The sequence below is a fragment of the Sus scrofa genome, chromosome 12 (assembly GCF_054392235.1).
Source record: "Sus scrofa isolate SSC_HxYL_T2T_F1_AM1 chromosome 12, Sscrofa_HxYL_maternal_Yorkshire_Landrace_v2.0, whole genome shotgun sequence".
Lineage (NCBI taxonomy): Eukaryota > Metazoa > Chordata > Mammalia > Artiodactyla > Suidae > Sus > Sus scrofa.
In genome coordinates, this window is record NC_139394.1 from 39,739,012 (window position 1) to 39,761,830 (window position 22,819).

Genomic DNA, 22,819 nt, shown 5'->3' on the forward strand with positions numbered 1-22,819 from the left:
TGTGGTTTGGGTCTGAGCCCTGGCCTGGGAAATTCCATATGTCTTGGGTGTGGCAAAGAAAAAAAAAAAAAAAAAAAGCACTGTTAAGTCAATAATGCTTTTTAATTACTCATATATCATAGGACACTCAGAAAAAAATTATTTAAAATTAACAAAGTAGGAGTTCCCATGGTGGCTCAGCAGGTTAAGAATTCAACTAGTATCCATGAGGATGCAGGTTTGATCCCTGGCCTTGATCAAAAGGTTGCCACATTGCCACAAGCTGCAGCTTAGGTGGCTGATGTAGCTTGGATCTGCTATTGCTGTGGCTGTGGTGTAGGTTGGCAGTGCAGCTCCAATTCGACCCCTGGACTAAAAACTTCCATATGTTTCAGGTGTGGCCCTAGGGAAAAAAAAAAAAAAAGCCATCTTTCCTATACTTACTATTATGATAAGCAAAAGGATTGAGAATCGCAAACTAGAACACCCTCATGACCAAATTTAAATGCTGCCAAAAGAAAATAATAGAAAGAAAAGTAGTAAAGTAATGGCCAAAGAGAAGCCATCCAACTTGTTTATATTACAAAATGATTTTGTGTAGCATATATGCAACTGGAAAGCATTATTTCCTGTATAAAGAATGTTACAGGATGTTTCCACTGTGACTCACTGGGATAAGAATCCGATTGCTGGAGTTCCCATTGTGGCGAAGTGGAAACTAATCTCATGAGGAACCATAATGTTGCGGGTTAAATCCCTGGCCTCACTCAGTGGGTTAAGGATCTGGCCTTGCTGTGAGCTGTGGTGTAGGTTACAGACGAGGCTCAGATCCGGCGTTGCTGTGGCTGTGGTGTAGGCCAGAGGCTGCAGCTCTGATTTGTCCCCTAGCTTAAGAACCTCCATATGCCATGGGTGTGGCCCTAAAAAGCAAAAAAAAAAAAAGAAAGAAAGAAAAAGAATCCAACTGTGGCAACTTAGGTCGCTACAGAGATGAGAATTTCATCGCCAGCTAGGCATAGTGGGTTAAAGAATCTGGTGTTGCTGAAGCTGTGGCGCAGGTTGCAGCTGCAGCTCAGGTTCAATTCCCTGGTCCAGGAAGTTTCATGTGCCACATGCGCAGCCAAAATTTTTTTAATAATTAAAAAAAAAAGAATGTTTTAAATGGTGATTTTGATCCTGATTCCTATAGAAGTAAAATAAAGACATTTTAAGTTAGGAATGGTCTGCAAACCTCACTAATAACTGCAATTCTGGTAACTTTAAATATATTCTAAAAATATATTTAGTACTTCAATGTGGTAAATAGCTCCCCAAAGCTATTTGACCCATACAGTTGCTAAGGAATAGTGTTATTCTCTTAATTCTGCAGAGTAGTTTTAATTCAGGACATTAAAAATAATCCATTCCTTGGTAGCAAAAACTCTCCCAAAAGCTGGGGGTCTAAAGAATGCCTGACTTGATGAGTGCAAATGTCAATACTGATTCTGTTTAAGAGTCAATTACTGACTCTATAACAAACAGGCTTAATTAACTCATTGATTCTCTATTTCAGCATAAGAAGAAGCAATCCTACTTCAGAACAGGTAAGGGAGTTAGATGCAAATTCCTCAGCTAGTTTGAAGTTGGTGAGAATGACTATAAATACAAATCTTGAATTCAACATCTGATTCATTTACATTATAAAAAATATATATTATAGACTCTAAAAGGGATAATGATCTTTTTGCAGCAGTCTTACCACTTCTTGAACTAAGCTGATCAGTTCCATGAGTCGCCGACGAAGTTTGGCTACCTCTTCATTCACTTTAGTAACATGCTGCTCGTAAATTTCTGCCAAAGGTTTAAAGGTGTGTCCGCCATGCTATTTAAATTAATGAGCAGTATTAGAACACTTTCGTATCTCATCTGCATTTGCAATCCTTTCTTAACACAATGGATACTAATAAACTGGTAAATAATTTCAAATAAATTTTATCTTTTGGCTGTCTTTGTTACAACAGGCCAGAGCTTGGCCCATGTAGGAAATCCTTCAAGATTTCAGATAATAAACTTTAGCAAAATGTTTACTTGCCAAGAAATCTTCACTCATTAGACAGAACCAAAATCCTTAACCCTGGCCCAAACCATCGGACACAACCAAATCTGTCATTATTCTCTTGGTCAGCACTAGCCTTCTTCCATGTCCTCAAACTTCTTTTCACCAGCCCTTTGCAAAAGCAACTCAATATTCAAAAATAATTCTTCCATATACTCTCTCCAAATTCTCCACCCACTTGACTCCTCATCCTTTGGAGCTTAACTCAGGCTTACAGGGTCAGGTCTCATGGTTATTCACTCTTATCAACATTATATACTGGAGTTCCCATTGTGGCACAGTAGAAATGAATCCAACTAGTATGCATGAGGATTCAGGTTCAATCCCTGGCCTCCCTCAGTGGGTGGGGATCGGTGTTGCTGTGAGCTGTGGTGTAGGTCGCAGAGGTAGCTCAGATCCCACGTTGCTGTGGCTATGGTGTAGGCTGGCAACTGTAGCTCCAACTGGACCCCTAGCCTGGGAACTTCCATATGCCATACCTGCAGCCCTAAAGCAAAATAAACAAACAAAAACACTATCTACTTATTCTTAGTATTTATCACAATAGCAATTAAACACGGAACTAGTTCTTTGATACCTGTCTTGTTCATTACTGAACCCCCAGTCTCTAGCACAAATAAATAAATTAGAAAGGTACTTCAGGAAAAGACCAACAGTATGTTAGCAAAATCAATGCATCCATTCCTCATGCCACAGAGAGTTCTGTGAAGACATGACCCATGCAATTAACCTCACAAATCCAGCTGTTTTCAAAGAACTATTTTTTGGATTTACCAACCAAAAACAAATTCACAACTCTTGATTGGTAAATAAAACTTAAATTTCTATTATAAGTAAGTTCTGGGAGTTCCCATTGTGGCTCAGTGGGTTAAGAACCCAATATCCATGAGGATGTGGGTTTGATCCCTTGCCTCACTCAGTGGGTTAAGGATCTGGCTTTGCCCCAAAACTGCAGTGTAGGTGGTAGATGCAGCTCAGATCCTGCATTGCTATGGTTGTGGTGTAGGCCAACAGCTGGAGCTCCAATCAACCCTAGCCTGGGCTTTTTTTTTTTTTTTTTTTTTTTTGTCTTTTTGTCTTTTGTTGTTGTTGTTGCTATTTCTTGGGCCGCTCCCGCGGCATATGGAGGTTCCCAGTCTAGGGGTTGAATCAGAGCTGTAGCCACCGGCCTACGCCAGAGCCACAGCAACGCGGGATCCGAGCCGCGTCTGCAACCTACACCACAGCTCACGGCAACGCCGGATCGTTAACCCACTGAGCAAGGGCAGGGACCGAACCCGCAACCTCATGGTTCCTAGTCGGATTCGTTAACCACTGCGCCACGACGGGAACTCCATAGCCTGGGAATTTCCATATGCTGCAGGTGCAGCTCTTAAAAAAAAAAAGAACGAAAAAGAAAATTCCTCTAACAGGTAAGTTCTTATTAGAACTGTCTTGTTCAACCAAAGCACTGAGCCATGGTCTCTAAGAGAAAAAAGATATGGATTTTTATATGTTCACGTGCAGTATGGAAAAGAATATTTCCATTGCTTTTACAAAACCCACTCAAGTAGAAAATTGTGAGAACTTAATTTTTTCTAATCAGTGTATTAGTAATCAAATTCTAACAGAAAGCTCTCTGAATTGAGCTCTACTCAAGCAACTTGCCTGCCATCCTCTCCCTAAAACATGCTAACACTCAAAGAATGATCAATTTTCAGTGCTAACAGGCAACCTCTGTTTGTCTACCCACTTCTGTTCGCACTGTAACTAATCTTTCCTACCAGAAATCTATTGTATTTATTCTCAAATCCATTTATGCTAATTGTATTACTATAAGAATTTAATTATTATTAAACAGGAGTTCCCTTCATGGCTCAGCGTTTAACAAAACCGACAAGGACCCATGAGAACGTAGGTTCAATCCTTGGCCTCACTCAGTGGGTTAAGGATCTGGCATTGCCATGAGCTGTGATGTTGGTCGCAGACATGGCTCGGATCCCGTGTTGCTGTAAGCCAGCAGCTGCAGCTCCTATTTGACCCCAGCCTGGGAACTTCCATATGCCGTGGGTGTGGCCATAAAAAAAGCAAAAAAACAAAACAAAAACAAAAACAAAAAACAAAACAAAAAACCCCAAATTATTACTTAAATAATAAACACAACTATAAAATAAAAAGCTGTCCCTAGAAAAACTAAATGTTTTAGACTTGATAAAGTTAAATTACCTTAAAAAACTATTTTTGGATTAGATTAAAAAAAAAAATCTTAAGATCTAAATGTCTGTACTGTTTCACAAATATCTACTTATTACCACACTTTCAAGAAACCAAAATTGGAAATCATGACCAGGATATCAGACCAAATGACCAGCACATCAGATCAAAGAAGACTTTGAGCCTAAAGAGAAGATTCACGAATGAATATACATTTTACAGGTTTTCAATTAAAGTATTTATGTAAGGGATATACATGATACATCAAAATCTCCCATAAGTTTTTCTGGAATAACAAAATGTGTAATATAAGAGTTTCTGCTACAAAGCAAATGCATTTAATTTTCATTCTATAAACAGAGCAAAATGACATTATTTTCTATCTAAAGCAAATATTCCAGTGCTTTCTAGACTCTAAAAATATGCTGAATTAATTCTGCTTACCATTCCTCCCCAAAGCGCACACTGATGGCAAATACACTTCTTACAAGTCCAGCAAAATACACTAAGTTTTTCATGGTGATTTTCACATCTATGTATTATGGAAAAAAAGTACAGTTATAAATTAAATAAATTAAAATTGGAATATAGTTACCACAACAAACTGCTAAGTTTTGGCAAACAGGTCAGCCAATTTTACATGACTATATCTCAGGAAATATAAAATGTTTTCCATGGATTCTGTGAATTAAGTTGCACAACTGCATGTGGACACATTTTTTTTAAAATATTGTTTTCATTAACCCATAAGGACTATACAATTCCATGGAAAATGCATACTGCTTTCATTTTAAAGGATAAATACAACATCATTTCAGAGCATCTGTATAGATGATAAATTCTATCCTATTACTACATTTTAGGCAAATCAGACTACATGTCCATGCCTACATGTGAGCATCTATGCATACACAAATTCTCTTTTTTACATGTGGCCAAAGTTAACAATAACTAAGACCCATGTGATTAACTGCACAATATTAATACCAGACCCTCATGAGAAATGAAAAACTCTATTTTATTTTATTGTTTTTCCATTTTTAGGCCCACATCTGCAGCATATCTAAGTTCCTGGGCTAGGGGTCAAATTGGAGCTCCAGCTGCTGATCTGGGCCACAACCACAGTTAACGCAGGATCCAAGCTGCGTCTGTGACCTACACCACAGTTCACGTCAACACCAGGTCCTTAACCCACCAAGCTAGGCCAGTTCATGGGAACTCCCTAAACAACTACAAATTAAGTTTTCCCTTAAACTGAGTATTCACTTGCAAAAGGATTAAGTTGGACATGGGTATGAACTGAACTCTGTGTCCCCAAACTCCCAGGTTGAAGCCATAATGTAACTACTTCGAGTTCAGGCCTTTAAGGAGATAACGAAGATTAAGTAAGATCACAAGGGTGGAGCCCTAACCCAACAGGACTGGTGTCCTTATAAGAAGAGAAAGAGCCAGCAGGAGTATGCACACCCAGAGAAAAGGCCACATGACACAGTGAAAAGAAGCCACACCTAAGTCAAGGAGAGAGCCCTCACTAGAAACCACCCTGACAATACTCTGACCTTGATACTACCAGCCTCCAAAACTGTGAGAAAATAAATTTTTGTTGTTTATGCCACCCAGTCTATGATATCCTGTTATAACAGCCCAAGTAAACAGATATCTTTAATTTATCCCATAGTCAAAAATTAACTGAAAATGGATCAAAGACCTAAACATAAGACCTAAAACTTAAAACTATAAAACACTTAAAATACAGGGGAAAAGCTTCATGATACTCGATTTGGTAATGATTTCTTGGTTATGACACCAAAAGCACAAACAAAACTGAAAACACATAAAGTGGACTACATCAAAATTAACAACTTCTGGAGTTCCCGTCGTGGCGCAGTGGTTAACGAATCTGACTAGGAACCATGAGGTTGCAGGTTCGATCCCTGCCCTTGCTCAGTGGGTTAACGATCCGGCGTTGCCGTGAGCTGTGGTATAGGTCACAGACGCGGCTCGGATCCCGCGTTGCTGTGGCTCTGGCGTAGGCTGGCAGCTACAGCTCCGATTGGACCCCTAGCCTGGGAACCTCCATATGCCTCGGGAGTGGCCCAAGAAATGGCAAAAAGACAAAAAAAAAAAAAAAAATTTAACAACTTCTAAGGCACAGCAGGTTAATGATCCAGTGCTATCATTGCTGTGGTGAGATTTCAATCCCAGGCTCAGGAGCAGGTGCAGCCAAAAACAAACAAACAAACAAACAAAAACTCCCATATGTCAAAGGACACAATAAACAGAGTAAAAGGGCAATCTATGGAATGGAAAAAAATAGTTGCAAATCCTATCTGATGAGTTAATATCCAAAATAAAGAACTCTTACAACTAAAAAAAATCCTGACCAAAAAAAAAACATCAAAAAATGGGCAGAAAGTATAAACAGATAATTCTCCAAAGAAGACATACAGATAGCCAAAAAACACATGAAAAGATGTTCAATATCACATATTATTAGAGAAACACAAATCGAAACTACTATGAGGTACCACCTTACACCAGCCAGAATGGCCATCATCAAAAAGTCTACAAAGAAATGCTGGAGAGGGTATGGAGAAAAGGCAACCATATTACACTGTTGGTGGGAATGTAAAATGGTGCAACCATCATGGAAAACATTATGGAGATTCCTCAAAAAACTAAAAGTACAATTACCATTTAATCCATCAATCCCACTCCTGGGTATCTATCCAGAGAAAACCATGACTCAAAAAGATACATGTACTCCAGTGTTCAATGCAGCACCACCTACAATAGCCAAGACATGGAAGCAACCTAAATATCTATCGACAGGAGTGGATAAAGATGTGGTACATGGAGTTCCCGTCGTGGTGCAGTGGTTAACGAATCCAACAAGGAACCATGAGGTTGAGGGTTCAATCCCTGGCCTCGCTCAGTGGGTTAAGGATCTGGTGTTGTCATGAGCTGTGGTGGACGTCACAGACGCACCTTGGATCCCGAGCTGCTGTGGCTCTGGTGTAGGCTGGCGGCTACAACTCCAATTAAACCCCTAGCCTGGGAACTTCCAAATGCAGTGGGTGCAGCCCTAGGAAAAGACAAAAACAAACAAACAAAAAATAAATACAAACCTTTTGAAACAAAAACAATTAAAACGTGGGCAAAATACAATAAGACATTTCTCCAAATATACACAAATGGCCAACATGCATATGAAAAGATGCTCAACATCCTCATCATCAGATTAAGTGCAAATCAAAACCACAATATTACCTCACACTGATTAGCACGGCCGTCATGATAACAACCAGAAAACATCAAATGTTGGCAAGAATGTGGAGAAACTGGAACCCTTGATTACTGCTGCTAGTAAACAGTAAAACCACCATGGAAAACAGTATGGAGGGTCCTCAAAATATTAAAAGTAGAATTACCATATAATCTAGCTAAACCACTTCTCAGTATAAACACCCAAAAACTGAAACAAAGTTTAGAAGAGATGAACACTCATGGTCATAGAAGCTTTATTCACAACAGCCAAGAAGTGGAATCAATCCAAATATCTATCAACAGATGAATGGATAAACAAAATATGATACATACACATGATGAAATATTAATCAGCCTTAAAAAAGAAGCAAATTCTAACACATGCTAAAACATGGATGAGGGAATTTCTGCTGTGGCACAAGATCCAGCTTTGCCTACCTACGTCATAGCTGTAGCTAGGATTCAATCCTTGGCCTGGAAACTTCTATATGCCTCAGGGGCAACAATCCATCAACTGAAGAAAAAAAAAAAAAAAAAAAAAATGGATAAGGAGTTCCACTTGTGGCTCAGCAGTAACAAACCTGATTAGTATTCATGAGATGTGGGTTTGACCCCTGGCCTTGCACAGTGGGTTAAGAATTGGTGATGCCCTGAGCTGTGGTGTAGGTTGCAGATGTGGCTCGGATCCCATGTTGTTGTGGCTGTGGTGTAGGCCAGCAGCTGTAGCTCTGATTCACCCCCTAGCCTGGAACTTCCATATGCCCAAAGTGTGGCCCTAAAAAAGGAAAAACAAAAAAGCATGCGGCAAAATTTATGAAACACTTGAACAAAGAAACTGACAACATACTTGTCCTTTTCATTTTCTTCATGTTTGGTCAGACTGCAGAGCTGAAGAGTATCAAGCTGCTGTGTTACTTCCTCTGCCCAGCGACAGTTTACTAGTTCTCGTAGCTGGAGTGGAGCACTGGAGAGAAAACATATATACAAATATTTGCATTCAGGAATTTGAGATCATTTTCTAAAAACAAATTTCAAAAGTAAATATTGAGGTGATGGACACATTAATTAACTCAATGAGGAGAATCCTTTCACAACGTACACATACATCAAATAATCATGTTACACATTTTAAATATCTTACAATTTCTTAAATTCTATCTCAAAGCTGTAAAAAAAAAAAAAAAGGAGGGGGGTGACTAATCCATCAAGAAAAAAAAAACACACATTTCTCAAAATAGAGCTTACAACCATATGCACACCATATTACTATCGAAACAGTAACAGGAGTTCTCGTCTTGGCTCATTGGAAAAGAATCTGACTAGAATCCATGAGGACACGGGTTCAATCCCTGGCCTCGCTCAGTGGGTTAAGGATCTGGGATTTCGTGAGCTATAGTGTAGGTCACAGATGTAGCTCGGACCCGGCACTGCTGTGGCTGTGGCGTAGGCCAGCAGGTGTAGCTCCTATTGGACCCCTAGCCTGGGAATTTCCATATGCTGTGAGTGCAGCCCTAAAAAGCAAAAAAAAAAAAAAAAAAATATATATATATATATATATACACACATATATATATGAAAAATGAGAATACATGAAAAATGGGCATAAGGTATTAAGAGGTAGTTTAAGAAAAAAATTATAAATAGCTAAAAATGTTTCAAAAGATGCTCAGTTTCAATAATTTTTTTAAAAAATCATATTAAAAACAAGATAGCATTTTTGACCTAACAATATGACAAAAAAATGATTAGTAATATCCAGTGCTGGCAAGAATGTGAAGGAAAAGGTATTTTCAATATCTATTATTAGGAATGTAAAATGATAAAAAAATAAATTTTTCCTTCAATACAGTCTGGCATCATTATTTGAAATAACCAAAAATGGAAACAACAGAACTATCTCTTAATTAGAGCATAAGTAAATCAATGGATAGTCTGACAGATTATTCAACATTGATTTTAAATGTCATGTGTACATACCATCAAGAAAGGCACCACATGGGAAAAAAAGCAAACAGCAAAACAGTATTAACATTTGCTTGTGAAAAGAAAAAATTTATTTATGAATACCTATCAGTACACAAATAGAAAAATGTCTAGAACAGATACTAAAATCTAACAATATCTTCTGAAAATGTTAATTCATGAAAAGATCAGGTGGGGAATATCAAGATCAGAAGGCTTTTTTTATTACTATCTTTTTTTTTTTTTTTATTTAAACAGAAAACTTAAAAATTTTTTTTTTTCTTTTGGCTGCACTTGCAGCATGTGGAAGTTCCTGGACCAGGGACTGAACCCATGCCACAGCAGTAACCCAAGCCACTGCAGTGACAATGCCAGATCCTTGACCCACTGCACCACAAGGGAACTTCCAGCATTTTTTAAATCTAGATAGTCTGCTTATTTTCTTTTCAACTGTATTCACAAGAGGAGAAATGTTAACAGATTGCAGAAAGAACTTTATATTAGGGCACACTCTAACCCCATCACCTTACTCTATTTCAAATTTGCAAATAATCACAGTAAAAAATATTAATAGTCATGATAAAACACTTACCGGCAATGAGGACACTGAGCTCTCTGCTCTGTCAGCCAGCGCTAAGGAAGCAAGAAAATTAGATTTTGATTGCAAAAACGCCATTACTTTCATTTGTACATACTGGATACTTATATACCAAATTTAATGAGTTTAACTCTCTAGTGCCTACACTAATTACAAAGACACTTATGGAAATAGCAAGCAATCTCTCTTCTTCTCATTATCACTGTGACAGGGGTAAATTTTCAAAGGGACAGAACTCATTCCAAAATAATTATAAGAAGCTATTCTCTCATAGGAAAAGAAAATGATCTTAGAACTACTTGGATCTCACAGGGAAGATGTCAATGACCTTCACAAAACTAATAAAGATACTGTCACTGCCACCCACCCCCCAAAATAAGCCACTATGATGATTTACTTCTAAACTACACACCATAAAATCTCTGCGGAATCTTAAGGTTCACTAAATTCCATTTTGAAAAGCAAACTAACTGTAAAGCATATACATTATGGGTATATAAATTATGCCTGAGAGTTTCCGTTGTGGCTCAGCAATAACGAACCCAACCAGTAACCATGAGGATATGGGTTCAATCCCCAGCCTCTCAGGGAGTTAAATGACCTATCATTGCCATGAGCTGCAGTGCAGATTGCAGACTTGGTTGAGATCCTCTGCTGCTATGGCTGTGGTGTAAGTCAACAGCTGCAGCTCTGATTTGACCCCTAGCCTGGGAACTTCCGTATGCCACATGTGCGGCCCTAAAAAGCAAAAAATAAAAAGTAAAAAAATACACCTAAAGATATAAATAAAAGGAGTACAGCAAAACTTTGTCTTAAATAGTTCCACAGTTCAATAAACATCTATATAACCTCGTTTACTCATAATTATAAAAAGGCTTTTACGGAGTTCCCGTCGTGGCGCAGTGGTTAACGAATCCGACTAGGAACCATGACGTTGCGGGTTCGGTCCCTGCCCTTGCTCAGTGGGTTAACGATCCGGCGTTGCCGTGAGCTGTGGTGTAGGTTGCAGACGCGGCTCGGATCCTGCGTTGCTGTGGCTCTGGCGTAGGCCGGTGGCTACAGCTCCGATTCGACCCCTAGCCTGGGAAACTCCATATGCCGCGGGAGCGGCCCAAGAAATAGCAACAACAACAACAACAAAAGACAAAAAAAAAAAAAAAAATAAATAAAAAAAAAAAAAAAATAAAAAGGCTTTTACAATAGAATAACATGTCTACTAAACCACAAATTCTATCAATTAAAGCATTTCAATTATTACTGGATAGGAAGCAGTTTTATACTGAATACAGGGAGATGCTAAGATTTTCTGAATACCTTTCCAAAAACAATAGCTCCACAATTAACTATTTTGTTTCAACTGCCTTCTAAATAGGTTCTGAGGTAAAAAAGAATATAATCCAAAAGCTACATACTCCTAATATGTTATTTGTTCATCCCTTCCTACTTCTAAAAAAGAACTTACACTTTTACCCAAAGTCAAATTTTTAACTCAAAAATAAAATTCTTGGAGGGCTGGGACTAAGTCTGTGGAGCCACCCAAGCAGCCAAACCTGACCTTCATCTCCCACCTCCACTGCAAACAATGAAGACCACTCATACAATAAAAATAAATAAATAAGTAAAATTCTCAAGGTAAGCTTAAAGAACAATAGAAGACTAAACAGAGGGAAATGTACTTCATAGCACAGAAAATAAAGCTGGAAGAGAAAGAAAATAGATAAAGATTCCATTCTTAACAACCTTGAACATTATTTCTTTGGTCCCCAGGCAAAGCAAGATTTAGGTCAGGTTTCCTTCCTTCAAACAATGCTCTGCTAGTCACAGCACTCCTCCAGGGCTGGACTCAGCCCACACCTCTCTAGCTTTATCTTCTACATCACCCTAGGGAATCCAGAAAGATTAAGTCTTTAAATATGTTTCCCCTCTCTGCCCAGGATATTCTTCAACACCTCTCTTCAACCAGGTTATTCTGGCTCATCCTTTCAATTTCAGATTACATATCACTTCCTCCAAAAAGCTCTCCCTATCTACAAACCTTTTTTTTGGCAGCGCTCGTGGCATGTGGAAATTCTTGGGCCAGGGATCAGACTCGTGCCACACAGCAGAGACTTGAGCCACTGCAGTGACAACACTGGATCCTTCACCCATTGTGCCACAAGGGAACTCCTACAGACTATTTAAAGTACTACTGCCATGCTCTATACAGCAACCTATACTTCTCCTTTCATTTTACCTATAACATTTTATTGTACTGACTTATTTGTTGGTCTCCCCTGCCCTGCTAAATTATAAACTCTACAAAGACTGACACCATGATAAGGAGTGACATGTATGTGTGTGTATGCATTTTTTGTCTTTTTAGGGCCACACACCTGACATGTGGAGGTTCCCAGGCTAGGGGTCGAATCGGAGCTGTAGCTGCCGGCCTACGCCACAGCCATGCCAGATCCAAGCCGTGTCTGCAACCTACACCACAGCTCATCACGACAAATCCCTAACCCACTGATTGAGGCCAGGGATTGAACCTGTGTCCTTACAGATGCTAGTCAGATTTGTTTCCACTGAGCCATGACGGGAACTCCAGTCTGTATTTTTTAATATGCCCCTCCCTTCCAGTCAAAACAGATTATGGCTGCAGTATATACCACTCCTGGCATCTTATCTGTGTATTTGCTTATACTGTCCCTCCATGGCAATGTCCACTGATTATGTTCACAAAACTTTCCTTGTGGTCTTTCCTTTCTCTTAATATTTGTGGCATTTTTACCTTTTATTCTATAGTCTAATCTAATCACAAAACAATATGGTAATTTTATTAACACTCTGAGGAAAAAAACAATGTTTCTACCAAACCAAATCAAACTAAGAACCAGTGATACTGTTAATACACAAGTAGTATTAAAGAAACACCCTTGCAGCAAGTCCCTCACATTCAACATAAATTTCCAGAGTTTCCATTAAGGCTCAGTGGTAACGAAACTGACTAGTATCCATGAGGACATGGGTTTGATCCCTGGCCTCACTGAGTGGGTTAAGGATCTGGTGTTGCCGTGAGCTGTGGTGCAGGTCACAGACGCAGCTCAGATCCCATGATGCTGTGGTGTAGGCCAGCAGCTATAGCTCTGATTCGACCCCTAGCCTGGGAATTTTCATATGCCACAGGTGCAGACCTAAAAAGCAAAAAAAGCAAAAAAAGAAAAAACCCAGAGCAAACATCACACTCAATGGTGAAGGACTGAAAACTTTTCATCAAGTTAGAGGACTCACATTTCCTGATTTCAAAATTTACTACAAGACCACAGTAAATCGAAACAGTTTGGTACTGGCATAAGGACAACAAAATAGAATAGAGCGCCCAGAAATAAACAGAAAGGGACAAATATTCCATGATTTCATTTATATGAGGTACTTAGAATTTGGGTCAAATTCATAAAGAAGGAACAGTAGTTACCACAGTTGGAGATAATAATGCACAAAAGTAATAGAAGTATATATCCTTGTCTTTTTCATGATCTTAAGGGAAAAACTGAGCTACTACTATCTATGAGAATAGCTAAAATCCAAGACTGACATACTAAGTGTTAACATTGACATGGAAGAACTGAAATTCTCTTATGCTTTGCTGGTGAGAATGTAAAATGATACAACTATTTTAGAGAACAGTTTGACAATTTGTTAAACATACACCTACCATATGATCTAGCCATTCCATTCCTAGATAAAAGATAAAAGAAAATCCCAAGAGAAAGGAAAGCTTAAGTGCATCAAAGACATGTATACCAATGTTCATAGCAGTTTTCTATGTAAATGCCAAAAACTAGAAGCAATCAACAAGAAAATGGATAAATAAATTACGGCATATGCATGCAATGGAATGCTATTAGGGAATAATAAAAGGGAATCCTATTGATACATACAACAAAGATGAATCTCAAAATTAATTTTGCTGAGTGAAAAAAGCCAGACCCTTAAGAGTACACACTCTTTTTTTTTTTTGTCTTTTTGCCTTTATTCTACGGCCACACCTGGGGTATATGGAGGTTCCCAGGCTAGGGGTCTAATCGGAGCTGTAGCCACAGGCCTATGCCACAGCCACAGCAACGCAGGATCCAAGCCGCGTCTGCGACCTACACCACAGCTCAGGGCAACAACGGATCCTTAACCCAAGAGTACATCGTCTAAGATTTCACTAATATACAATTCTAGAAAACATAAACTTATCCGTAGTGATAGGAAGCAGATCCTCGGTTGCCTGGGAACAAGACAAGTGGAGGAAGGGATTACCGAGAGACACAAAGAAATTTTGGGGAGATTAGTATTATCTTGACTGCAGGGTGTATGCCTTTGTCAACACTTACCAAACTGGGAGTTCCCGTCGTGGCGCAGTGGTTAACGAATCCGACTAGGAACCATGAGGTTGCGGGTTCGATCCCTGCCCTTGCTCAGTGGGTTAATGATCCAGCGTTGCCGTGAGCTGTGGTGTAGGTTGCAGACGAGGCTCGGATCCCTCGTTGCTGTGGCTCTGGCGTAGGCCGGTGGCTGCAGCTCCGATTCGACCCCTAGCCTGGGAACCTCCATATGCCGAGGGAGCGGCCCAAGAAATAGCAAAAAAAGACAAAAAAAAACAAAAACAAACAAACAAAAAAAACTTACCAAACTGTATACTTCAAATATGTGCAGTTCACTGTATGTCAAATATGCCTAATTTTACTTTTTTTATTATGGTTGATTTTCAATGTTCTGTCAATTTCTGCTGTGCAATAAAGTGATCCAACCATGCACACACACACACACACTCTTTCTCACATTATCCTCCATCATGTTCCATCATAAGTGGCTAGGCAAATATACCTAATCTTAAAAGGCTGCAATATTAAAAACAAAACAAAGTCAGTAACTATAGGCAAACATAACGTACTACCAATGCTGAAAATCAAGAGTAAAAAAAAAAAAAAAAAAAAAAGGAGGGTGATGAGAAAATTGTGGGGAAAAAAAAAAGGGGGAGAAAATACAGAACAGGAACGGGCATTGAGGAAAAAAAAAACAACAACAAGATGGTCTGAAAACACAGCCAATATTCCTGCCTTTTGGTGTGTTAAGGCACCAGAGTCATGGGTAGAGCACTAGCCTGGGAGTGAGTCCAGTAAGTCTGCTACCAACAACTAGGTGACTTTGGAAATAAGCCTTTTCATGGGTCTGGTCCTTAGTTGGTTAAAATGACACAAGTATCTGGACTGTCAAAGACAGTTCAGTTTTTATGGACAAATGAACAGAAAAGGGATGGAAGAGAAGAGGCACTCAAATAAGGCATTCAAATACTACAGTTTGGTTGGGTGGAGTGCTCAGCTTCTCAGAGACTTTACTTCTATTAATTATCCCCTATCTCTCCAGTCTCATTATTCCCTCCCTGCTGGTTCAGTTCAGCAAGATATAAACCTTTCCTAAATGACTCTCAACATCTCCCTTAAACCCAATGCCCTACTTCTTCCCTTTACAACGAAGTCCTGTGACAGTTCTCATACTTGCTATCTCCTTCTCTTCCCACTCTCTGACATCAAGTTTTTGCCCCCACTGTTCCACTAGACTACTTATCATGGTCGCCAACAACTTACAGTCTCAAATCCAAATGGTCACTTCCCAGGCTAAGAACCACATGACATAGCTAAACTACTCCTTTCTGAAACATTTTTCATTTGAATTCTGTCATGCCTCACTCATAGCTTTTCCTAACATCTAAACCTTTGAGTGGTCCAGCGTTCAGACCTCAAAATCTCTTCCCATAGGAGGTAAGCTGGTGATCTTATCTAGTCCCCAGACTTTGAATACTATCTATATGCTAATAATTCAATCTCTCTAATGTTCCCGTCCACAAATCCAGATTCTATTTCCAACTGTCAACATCTCCAATTAGATGTATAATAAACATGTAAATCTGAGATTAAAAAAAAAAAAAACCTTTTCTTTTTTTTTTTTTTAGGGCCGCTCCTGCGACACATGGAAGTTCTGGGTCTAGGGGATTGGTCAAATTGGAGCTGCAGCTGACAGCCTACACCACAGCAACATGAGATCCGAGCTGCATCTGCGACCTACACCACAGCTCGTGGCAACACTGAATCTTTAACCCACTGATCCTTGGCCAGGATAAAACCCATGTCCTCATGGATAACAGTCGGATTTGTTTCTGCTGAGCCACAATGGGAACTCTCCAAATGCTATTAAAAAAAACAAAACAAAACAAAAAAAACTTTCTTCACATCCCATCTGTATGAAAATCCACTGGTTCTACTTTCAAAATACATCCAGAATTGCCCTATTTTCCACCACCTCCACCGTTACCATTCTGGTCTAAAACACCATTCATCTTTCACCAATAAAGCACATCGTAACCATTCTCTTCATTCTCTCCCCCAACTCCCTGCAGTCTACTTTCCACACAGGATCCAGACTGAGAGCTTTCCAAAAATTACTTTAAGTCACTCAAAAGCTTTCAATGGCTACTATCACACTTAAAATAAAATCCAAGGCTCCTAGCGGCATCTTCAAACTCATTTCCTTTCCCTCTCTGTCTACTTTGCTCCAGCAACATTGGTTTCTTTGTTACTTCTCAACACACTAAACATATTTCTCTCTCAGGGCCTCTGCCCCTTTTGATGTCTCTGCCTAGGACTTTCTTTCCCTAGATATTTGCTCCAATGTCATCTACTTACAGAGACCTTCCCAGAGGATCCTATCTAAATCCAACCCACCTGTGCCCTCGCAAAGTCTCCACTCTGTACTCTTAATTAGGTTCATTTTTCTTTATGCTATGAAGAATATCTTACAGCTATTTACTTTCTTGCCTATATCCCAACAAGTAAATAAGTCAATTCCTTCAGAAATTACTACCTAACTTCAAGTAGGCATACAATTAAAACTTATTGAATGAACAAGCAAATAAATGATGCATTCAGGAACCAAAACAACTCTAAAAAGAAATGTTAGAACCAAACTATACAGGGAGTTCCCTGGTGGTCTACTGGATAGGACTCAGCTCTTTCACTGCTACAGGCCAGGTTCAGTCCCTAGTCTGGGAACTAGAGATCCCACATCAAGCTGCTGCATGCCACAGCCAAAAAGAAAAATGGGGAGGGGGAGAAACAAAACAGATCATCCAGATGATCTGAATATAAGACTAATGTTCTTGTACTCTATCCTTCAGGCAATAAATCTCTGAGGCTTCTGGAGTTCCCTGGTAACTTAATGGGTTAAGACCTGGTGTCAATGCTGTGGCCTGGGTCACCTCTGTGGCATGAGTTCAATCTCTGGCCTCAGAACATCTGCATGCCTCAGGTATAGCCAAATAAATAAATAAATAAAATTTTAAAATAAAAATCAATAAATCTCTGAAGCTTCTGGGAGGAAAAAAGAATGCCATTACTGGAAAACATCAAAGCAACAGGATACAAAATGGACTAGAGATAAACTCAAAACAGGGAGATCAGTTAGATGGTAATTCTAATTAAGCATGAGATAATAAATGTCTGTATTTATTAGGATCATAACAATAAGAACAGAAAGGTTGGACAGTTATAACCGATACTAGGAGATAACTGACAAGACTTAAAAATCATTGGTGCCAGAGGTTTCAAGTTTGAGTGACTGGCAAAAAAGAATTTAAAAAAACTCAAAAAGTCAATTTGAAAAAAATAATAGGAAGAATTTTATCTGGACGATCAGATAAGACATTTATAGGTCAATGCTAAAGGAACAGTTTGGGAGCCATGCACATATAGATGATAGCTAAACTGCAAAATAAGTCAAATTTCTCAAAGTCAATGAAAATTTCCCAGAAACTTCATAATAGAGAATGCAAGCAGCACTATTTAAGAAATAAATGCTTTTGGAGTTCCCTGGTGGCCTAGTGGTTACAGATTCGGTGTTGTCACTGCTGTGGCATAGGTTTGATCCCTGGCCTGGGAATGTCTGCATGCCACAGGCATGGAAAAAGAAAGGAAAAATGGAAGGAAAGAAAGAAAGAAGAAAGAAATGCTTTTAAGGAACAGGAGGAGGAAGAGGTAAAAGTGAAGAAATGAAGAATCGATGAGATATAAGGTAATAACCAGAGTTCATATGTATACTGGACCTTCATCCAAAGAGCTAAGTCTAGACAAAATACAAACAAAAGCAAAAAAACCAAACTAAAACAAAACAAAAAACTGAGTCTAGGGAGTTCCTATTGTGGCTCAGTGGTAATGAACCCAACTAATATTCATGAGGATGAGGGTTCAATCTCTAGCCCTGCTCAGTGGGTTAAAGACCTGGCGTTGCCATGAGCTATGGTACATATCGCAGACACAGCTTAAATCTCGAGTTGCTGTGACTATGGTGTAGGCCAGCAGTTACAGCTCTGATTCAACCCCTAGCCTGGGAACTTCTCTATTTTGCTCTTTTTAGGGCTGCACTCGAGGCATATGGAGGTTCCCAGGCTAGAAGTTGAATCGGAGCTACAACTGCTGGCCATAGCCACACCAGATTTGACCTGAGTCTGTGACCTACACCACAGCTCACGGCAATGCCGAATCCTGAACCAACTGAGCGAGGCCAGGGATCAAACCTGTGTCTTCATGAATACTACTCAGGTTCATTAACCACTGAGCCATGACAGTAACTCCCATTTTAGCTTCTAAATTAACTTTTAGTTTATCTCATTTAATGCCATAACCATCCTGTGAAACAGATCTTATTATCCACATTCTACTGTTTGAAAACAATGCTCTCAATTTATTCTGATCTTCTGCACATGGTATAGTGACAAAGAACACAGGATCTAGAACCAGACTTCCTGGGTTCAAATCCAGCTCCACCATTTGCTAACTGTGTGAATGGAAGCAAATGATTAAAGTATTACAGATAGTCATAGTGACAAAGGGATATTTATCTTCCTCAGGCAGGAAGAAGGAACCACTGAGAAATTCTGAGGTAAAGAAAGAGTATGTTAGATGACTTTGACTCTCTCAGTAAAGAACCTAATCTACTAAGAGTAATGTGGCAGGACAGTTTTCAATGGCGGCCCACAGATATGCTACAGAATCCCCACATACCACCAAAATAAGTTCTTCTGCTTTGCATCTTAGGCTTCCTCATAATTTTGTTTTGGAGGTTCACCTACATTCAATTTGTAAAGCCAGTAGATTCAATTCATCTCTAAGGTCTCTTCTAACTAAAAGATTCTATATTTTATTCTTTGCCTTTGAACCCATTACTAGCTTTTTCTCTAGCCTAACAAAGAAGCATAAACACTTCCTCCTGAGTCTCACAGCATTTATCAGTGCCCCTTTATGACACTACACATTCTTCAATAGAAACACTAAGTCCTTTTGCTCAATTAGATTTAAGCTCCTGCAGGGTAAGCACTTCTATCATTTATCTTGGTATCCTCAACCCCAAACATAAGGCAGGCAAGCACTTTTTAAGTACTTATTAAATGTGCAGTGGTTTAATAACATAAATAGACTAAAATCACACTGGGCTTTGGTTTCCAGACACTTCATAGCAATTATCACTTGATGATAATTCATTTCCACAGTACTAAGCAATATGTCAATGGTCTCCCTATTAAGGAACATTCATTTAAGACATATTTCAAAAGGGGCATAAAAATGCAAAATTTTAAAAACACAAATGGTTAATTTTTACAATATACCCCACATATATTAAATGCATACATATAAAAGGAGATACAACTTACCCTGATACAGCTGAAACAACAAAGCTTGGAGCAATGAGGACACAGGCGTGCATCCCGCAATTTCTCCATACAAATGAAACATCGGAAAACCTCAGCAATGCTCTGTAAATAGTGTAAGATGTAAGGATCATCAGATTAGGCTACTGAATCAAGAGTAAAAGCATGCTTGCAATAATTCAATAGACATTTACATTTATTTTGGGTTGATAATATCTCAGTTTTAACTATATTCCATATCAGGACTTGTTTAGTCAAGGTCCAGGATACTTTAGAACATCTCTTGGGAAAAGATGCTTCCTTTTTTTCTAAGCTTCACAATGGTTCTAGTCTAAGAAAAAAATTATGAAATGCAGGAGTTCCTGTCTTGGCTCAGTGATTAACGAATCCAATTAGGAATCATGAGGTTGCGGGTTCAATCCCTGGCCTCGCTCAGTGGGTTAAGGATCCGGTGTTGCCCTGAGCTGTGGTGTAGGTTGCAGATGCAGCTCGGATACTGTGTTGCTGTAGCTCTGGTATAGGCTGGTGGTTACAGCTCCGATTAGACCCCTAGCCTGGGAACGTCCATGTGCCATGGGAGAAATGGCAAAAAGGACAAAAAAAAAAAAAAAAAAAAATTATGAAATGCAAACATAGACTTATGCACAAATATTTTCACTGATACATTAATTATAAGAATCTAGCTACTGCCCAAATGTTGAAATATTAAAATTACAGCAGTTAACATAGATTGTGACATTCATTAGAAATATTTTTGAATTATTTAATGATAAAAAAAACCTTATGGAGTTCCCATTGTGGCTCAGTCGGTTAAGGAACTGAAGTAGTCTCCATGAGGGTGAGGGTTCAATCCCTGACCTCACCCAGTGGGTTAAGGATCCGGCGTTGCCATAAGCTGCGGTGCAGAGTCACAGATGCAGCTTGGATCTGGTGTTGCCATGGCTGTGGTTTAGGCCTCAGCTGCAGCTCTGATTCGACCCCTAGCCTGGGAATTTCCATATGCTGCAGGTGCAGCCATAAAAAGAAAAAAAATCCTTATGATACATAATAGTGAGGAAAAAAGGGCAAACTATATGATTGAATGAACACTATGAATTTTCTTTGCAATTTCCCAAAGGGAATGGATTGCTTTTATAAATTTTTTAAGTATAAAAAGATAATTAATGGCAGTGTACTTTGATACAAAGAGAAACCAGGAATTCCTGTCATGGCTCAGTGGTTAATGAAACCAACTAGGAATCATGAGGTTTCGGGTTCCATCCCTGGCCTTGCTCAGTGGATTAAGGATCTGGCATTGCTGTGGCTGTGGCACAGGCCAGCAGCTACAGCTCCGATTAGACCCCTAGCCTGGGAACCTCCATATGCCGTGGGAGCGGCCCCAGAAAAGGCAAAAAGACAAAAAAAAAAAAAAAAAAAAGAGAGAGAGAGAGAAACCATGTAATTCAGAATCCAGAAATCTGAATTTAGGCCATAATGCTGCAACCAACTAGCTATTTATTTGAGCCTAAAATTCTGCCCCACATTGAGAATTTTGGCGCTAGCTCTAAGAAGGCTTTGCAAAGAAAAAAAATACATAAATAGAAGAAACAGCATTATCTTTACTAGCTTCAGGTGAATCAATCTAGAAAGTATCTGACAAGAAAACAGATTTAATTAGATGTAGATTATTTTACGTATTTTAAGTTTATTTCTCCAGTATTCACATTTATTTTCACTCCATTCTAGAGGAATTAAACTCTCCTAAAACCAAGGTAAGGTAACAAAACCTTTACAATACTTTCACATGAGGAATTATGGAGCAAATTAATCTAATCATGACTCTGCAGGACCAGAAAGAAACTGAGATGCAGACCCTGGGCGGTGGACAGTAAGACTACTGGATGAAGTAGTTTGAACTGGAGTGCTCAGAAATATAGTTGCCCCTTACTAAGAAGCCAAGATTTAGTATCTTAATAATTGGAATGTTCAAAATTTGAAATTATATAATTATGTCTAATAAGCCATCTTTTTATGCTCCTAGCCTTGACGTAAATATCCCAAGCATTTGAAATCACAGTATACAAGAGTCAGATATAAAAAGTATATTGCACTGGAAAACTACAAACAGGAGAGTAAGAGTATATCCTCATCTAATCTAAGATGGGCAGCTGTAACTCTGGGAGAGAATGATTATTCACTCGGAGGGAGATTTGGATCCGCGCATAAACTCTTAAGAACTGGAGGTGAGTCCCAGGGCACGTTCATCCAATGAATTTGCAGTTTTGCTCCGAACAGGCTGTAGTTTACAAGGACCCTGTGGGGATGAGTTCCGGTGCCAAGACGTCCTGAAATTGCCCGAATAGGCACCACCTGACTGACTGCGGGAACGGTCAGAGCACAGGGCACCTGGAGGCTGCAGAGCGAACCCGGTGTCTTTCGCACTGGGCCAGCCCTCTCCACAGCGGCAGCGGCGGGGTGGGGGGTGCCCTACGACAAGGGGCCCCAAATAAAGAGCGCTCAGCGGGTGGCGAAGAAAACGAGCCACCACCTCCTCCAAGCCCTCACCTCAACGCTCTGTTCATCCATTGCCTCCAGCTCTCGGCGGGGCCCTCGGCGAGCCGCGGAGTCCGTGGTCTGACCTATGAGGCGCCGGCCGGAGGTCGCCAGGTCAAATCGCCGCGGAGAACAGCCAAGCGCCCACGTCAGGGGGCTCCGACGACCGCCCCACTCGCGCGCCCCATCGCTTCGGGTTCGGCTCCAGCTACCCCCACTTCGCCATTTTTATCCGCGCGCCCGTCCTAGGACGCAGCGGGAGGGTGAGTGGTAGCTGCAGCTCCTTTCCTCCCGGCTCAGCAGCCCGCTAGCGACCGCGAGGGAGCCTCGGCCCACGTGACGCGGGCGCGCGCGTATCGAAACGGCGCTAGTCTCCTGCGAAGAAGGTGCTGCAGGGAATTCGCAAACACCAACGGTAACCAGGGTAGCGGAAGGCGCGGTGTGAGGAAAGGCGCGGCGCGCGCATTAC

The 22,819-nt window shown here is 39.9% G+C and overlaps 1 protein-coding gene across 15 annotated transcripts in view; it reads right to left on the reverse strand.

The window, feature by feature from the left end:
• TRIM37 (tripartite motif containing 37) overlaps positions 1-22,819 on the reverse strand; it is a 133,740-nt gene extending 110,921 nt beyond the window's left edge. For all 15 annotated transcript variants that reach the window (XM_084984962.1, XM_021067287.2, XM_084984961.1 and 12 more), the window contains exons 1-6: positions 22,363-22,819; positions 19,822-19,923; positions 10,089-10,129; positions 8,382-8,498; positions 4,712-4,799; positions 1,718-1,840 (exon numbers count right to left, since the gene is read on the reverse strand). In XM_084984962.1, coding sequence (XP_084841088.1) covers positions 1,718-1,840; positions 4,712-4,799; positions 8,382-8,498; positions 10,089-10,129; positions 19,822-19,923; positions 22,363-22,383 — 492 coding nt within the window. In that variant the 5' untranslated portion in view covers positions 22,384-22,819. The remainder of the gene's footprint in view (positions 1-1,717; positions 1,841-4,711; positions 4,800-8,381; positions 8,499-10,088; positions 10,130-19,821; positions 19,924-22,362) is intronic.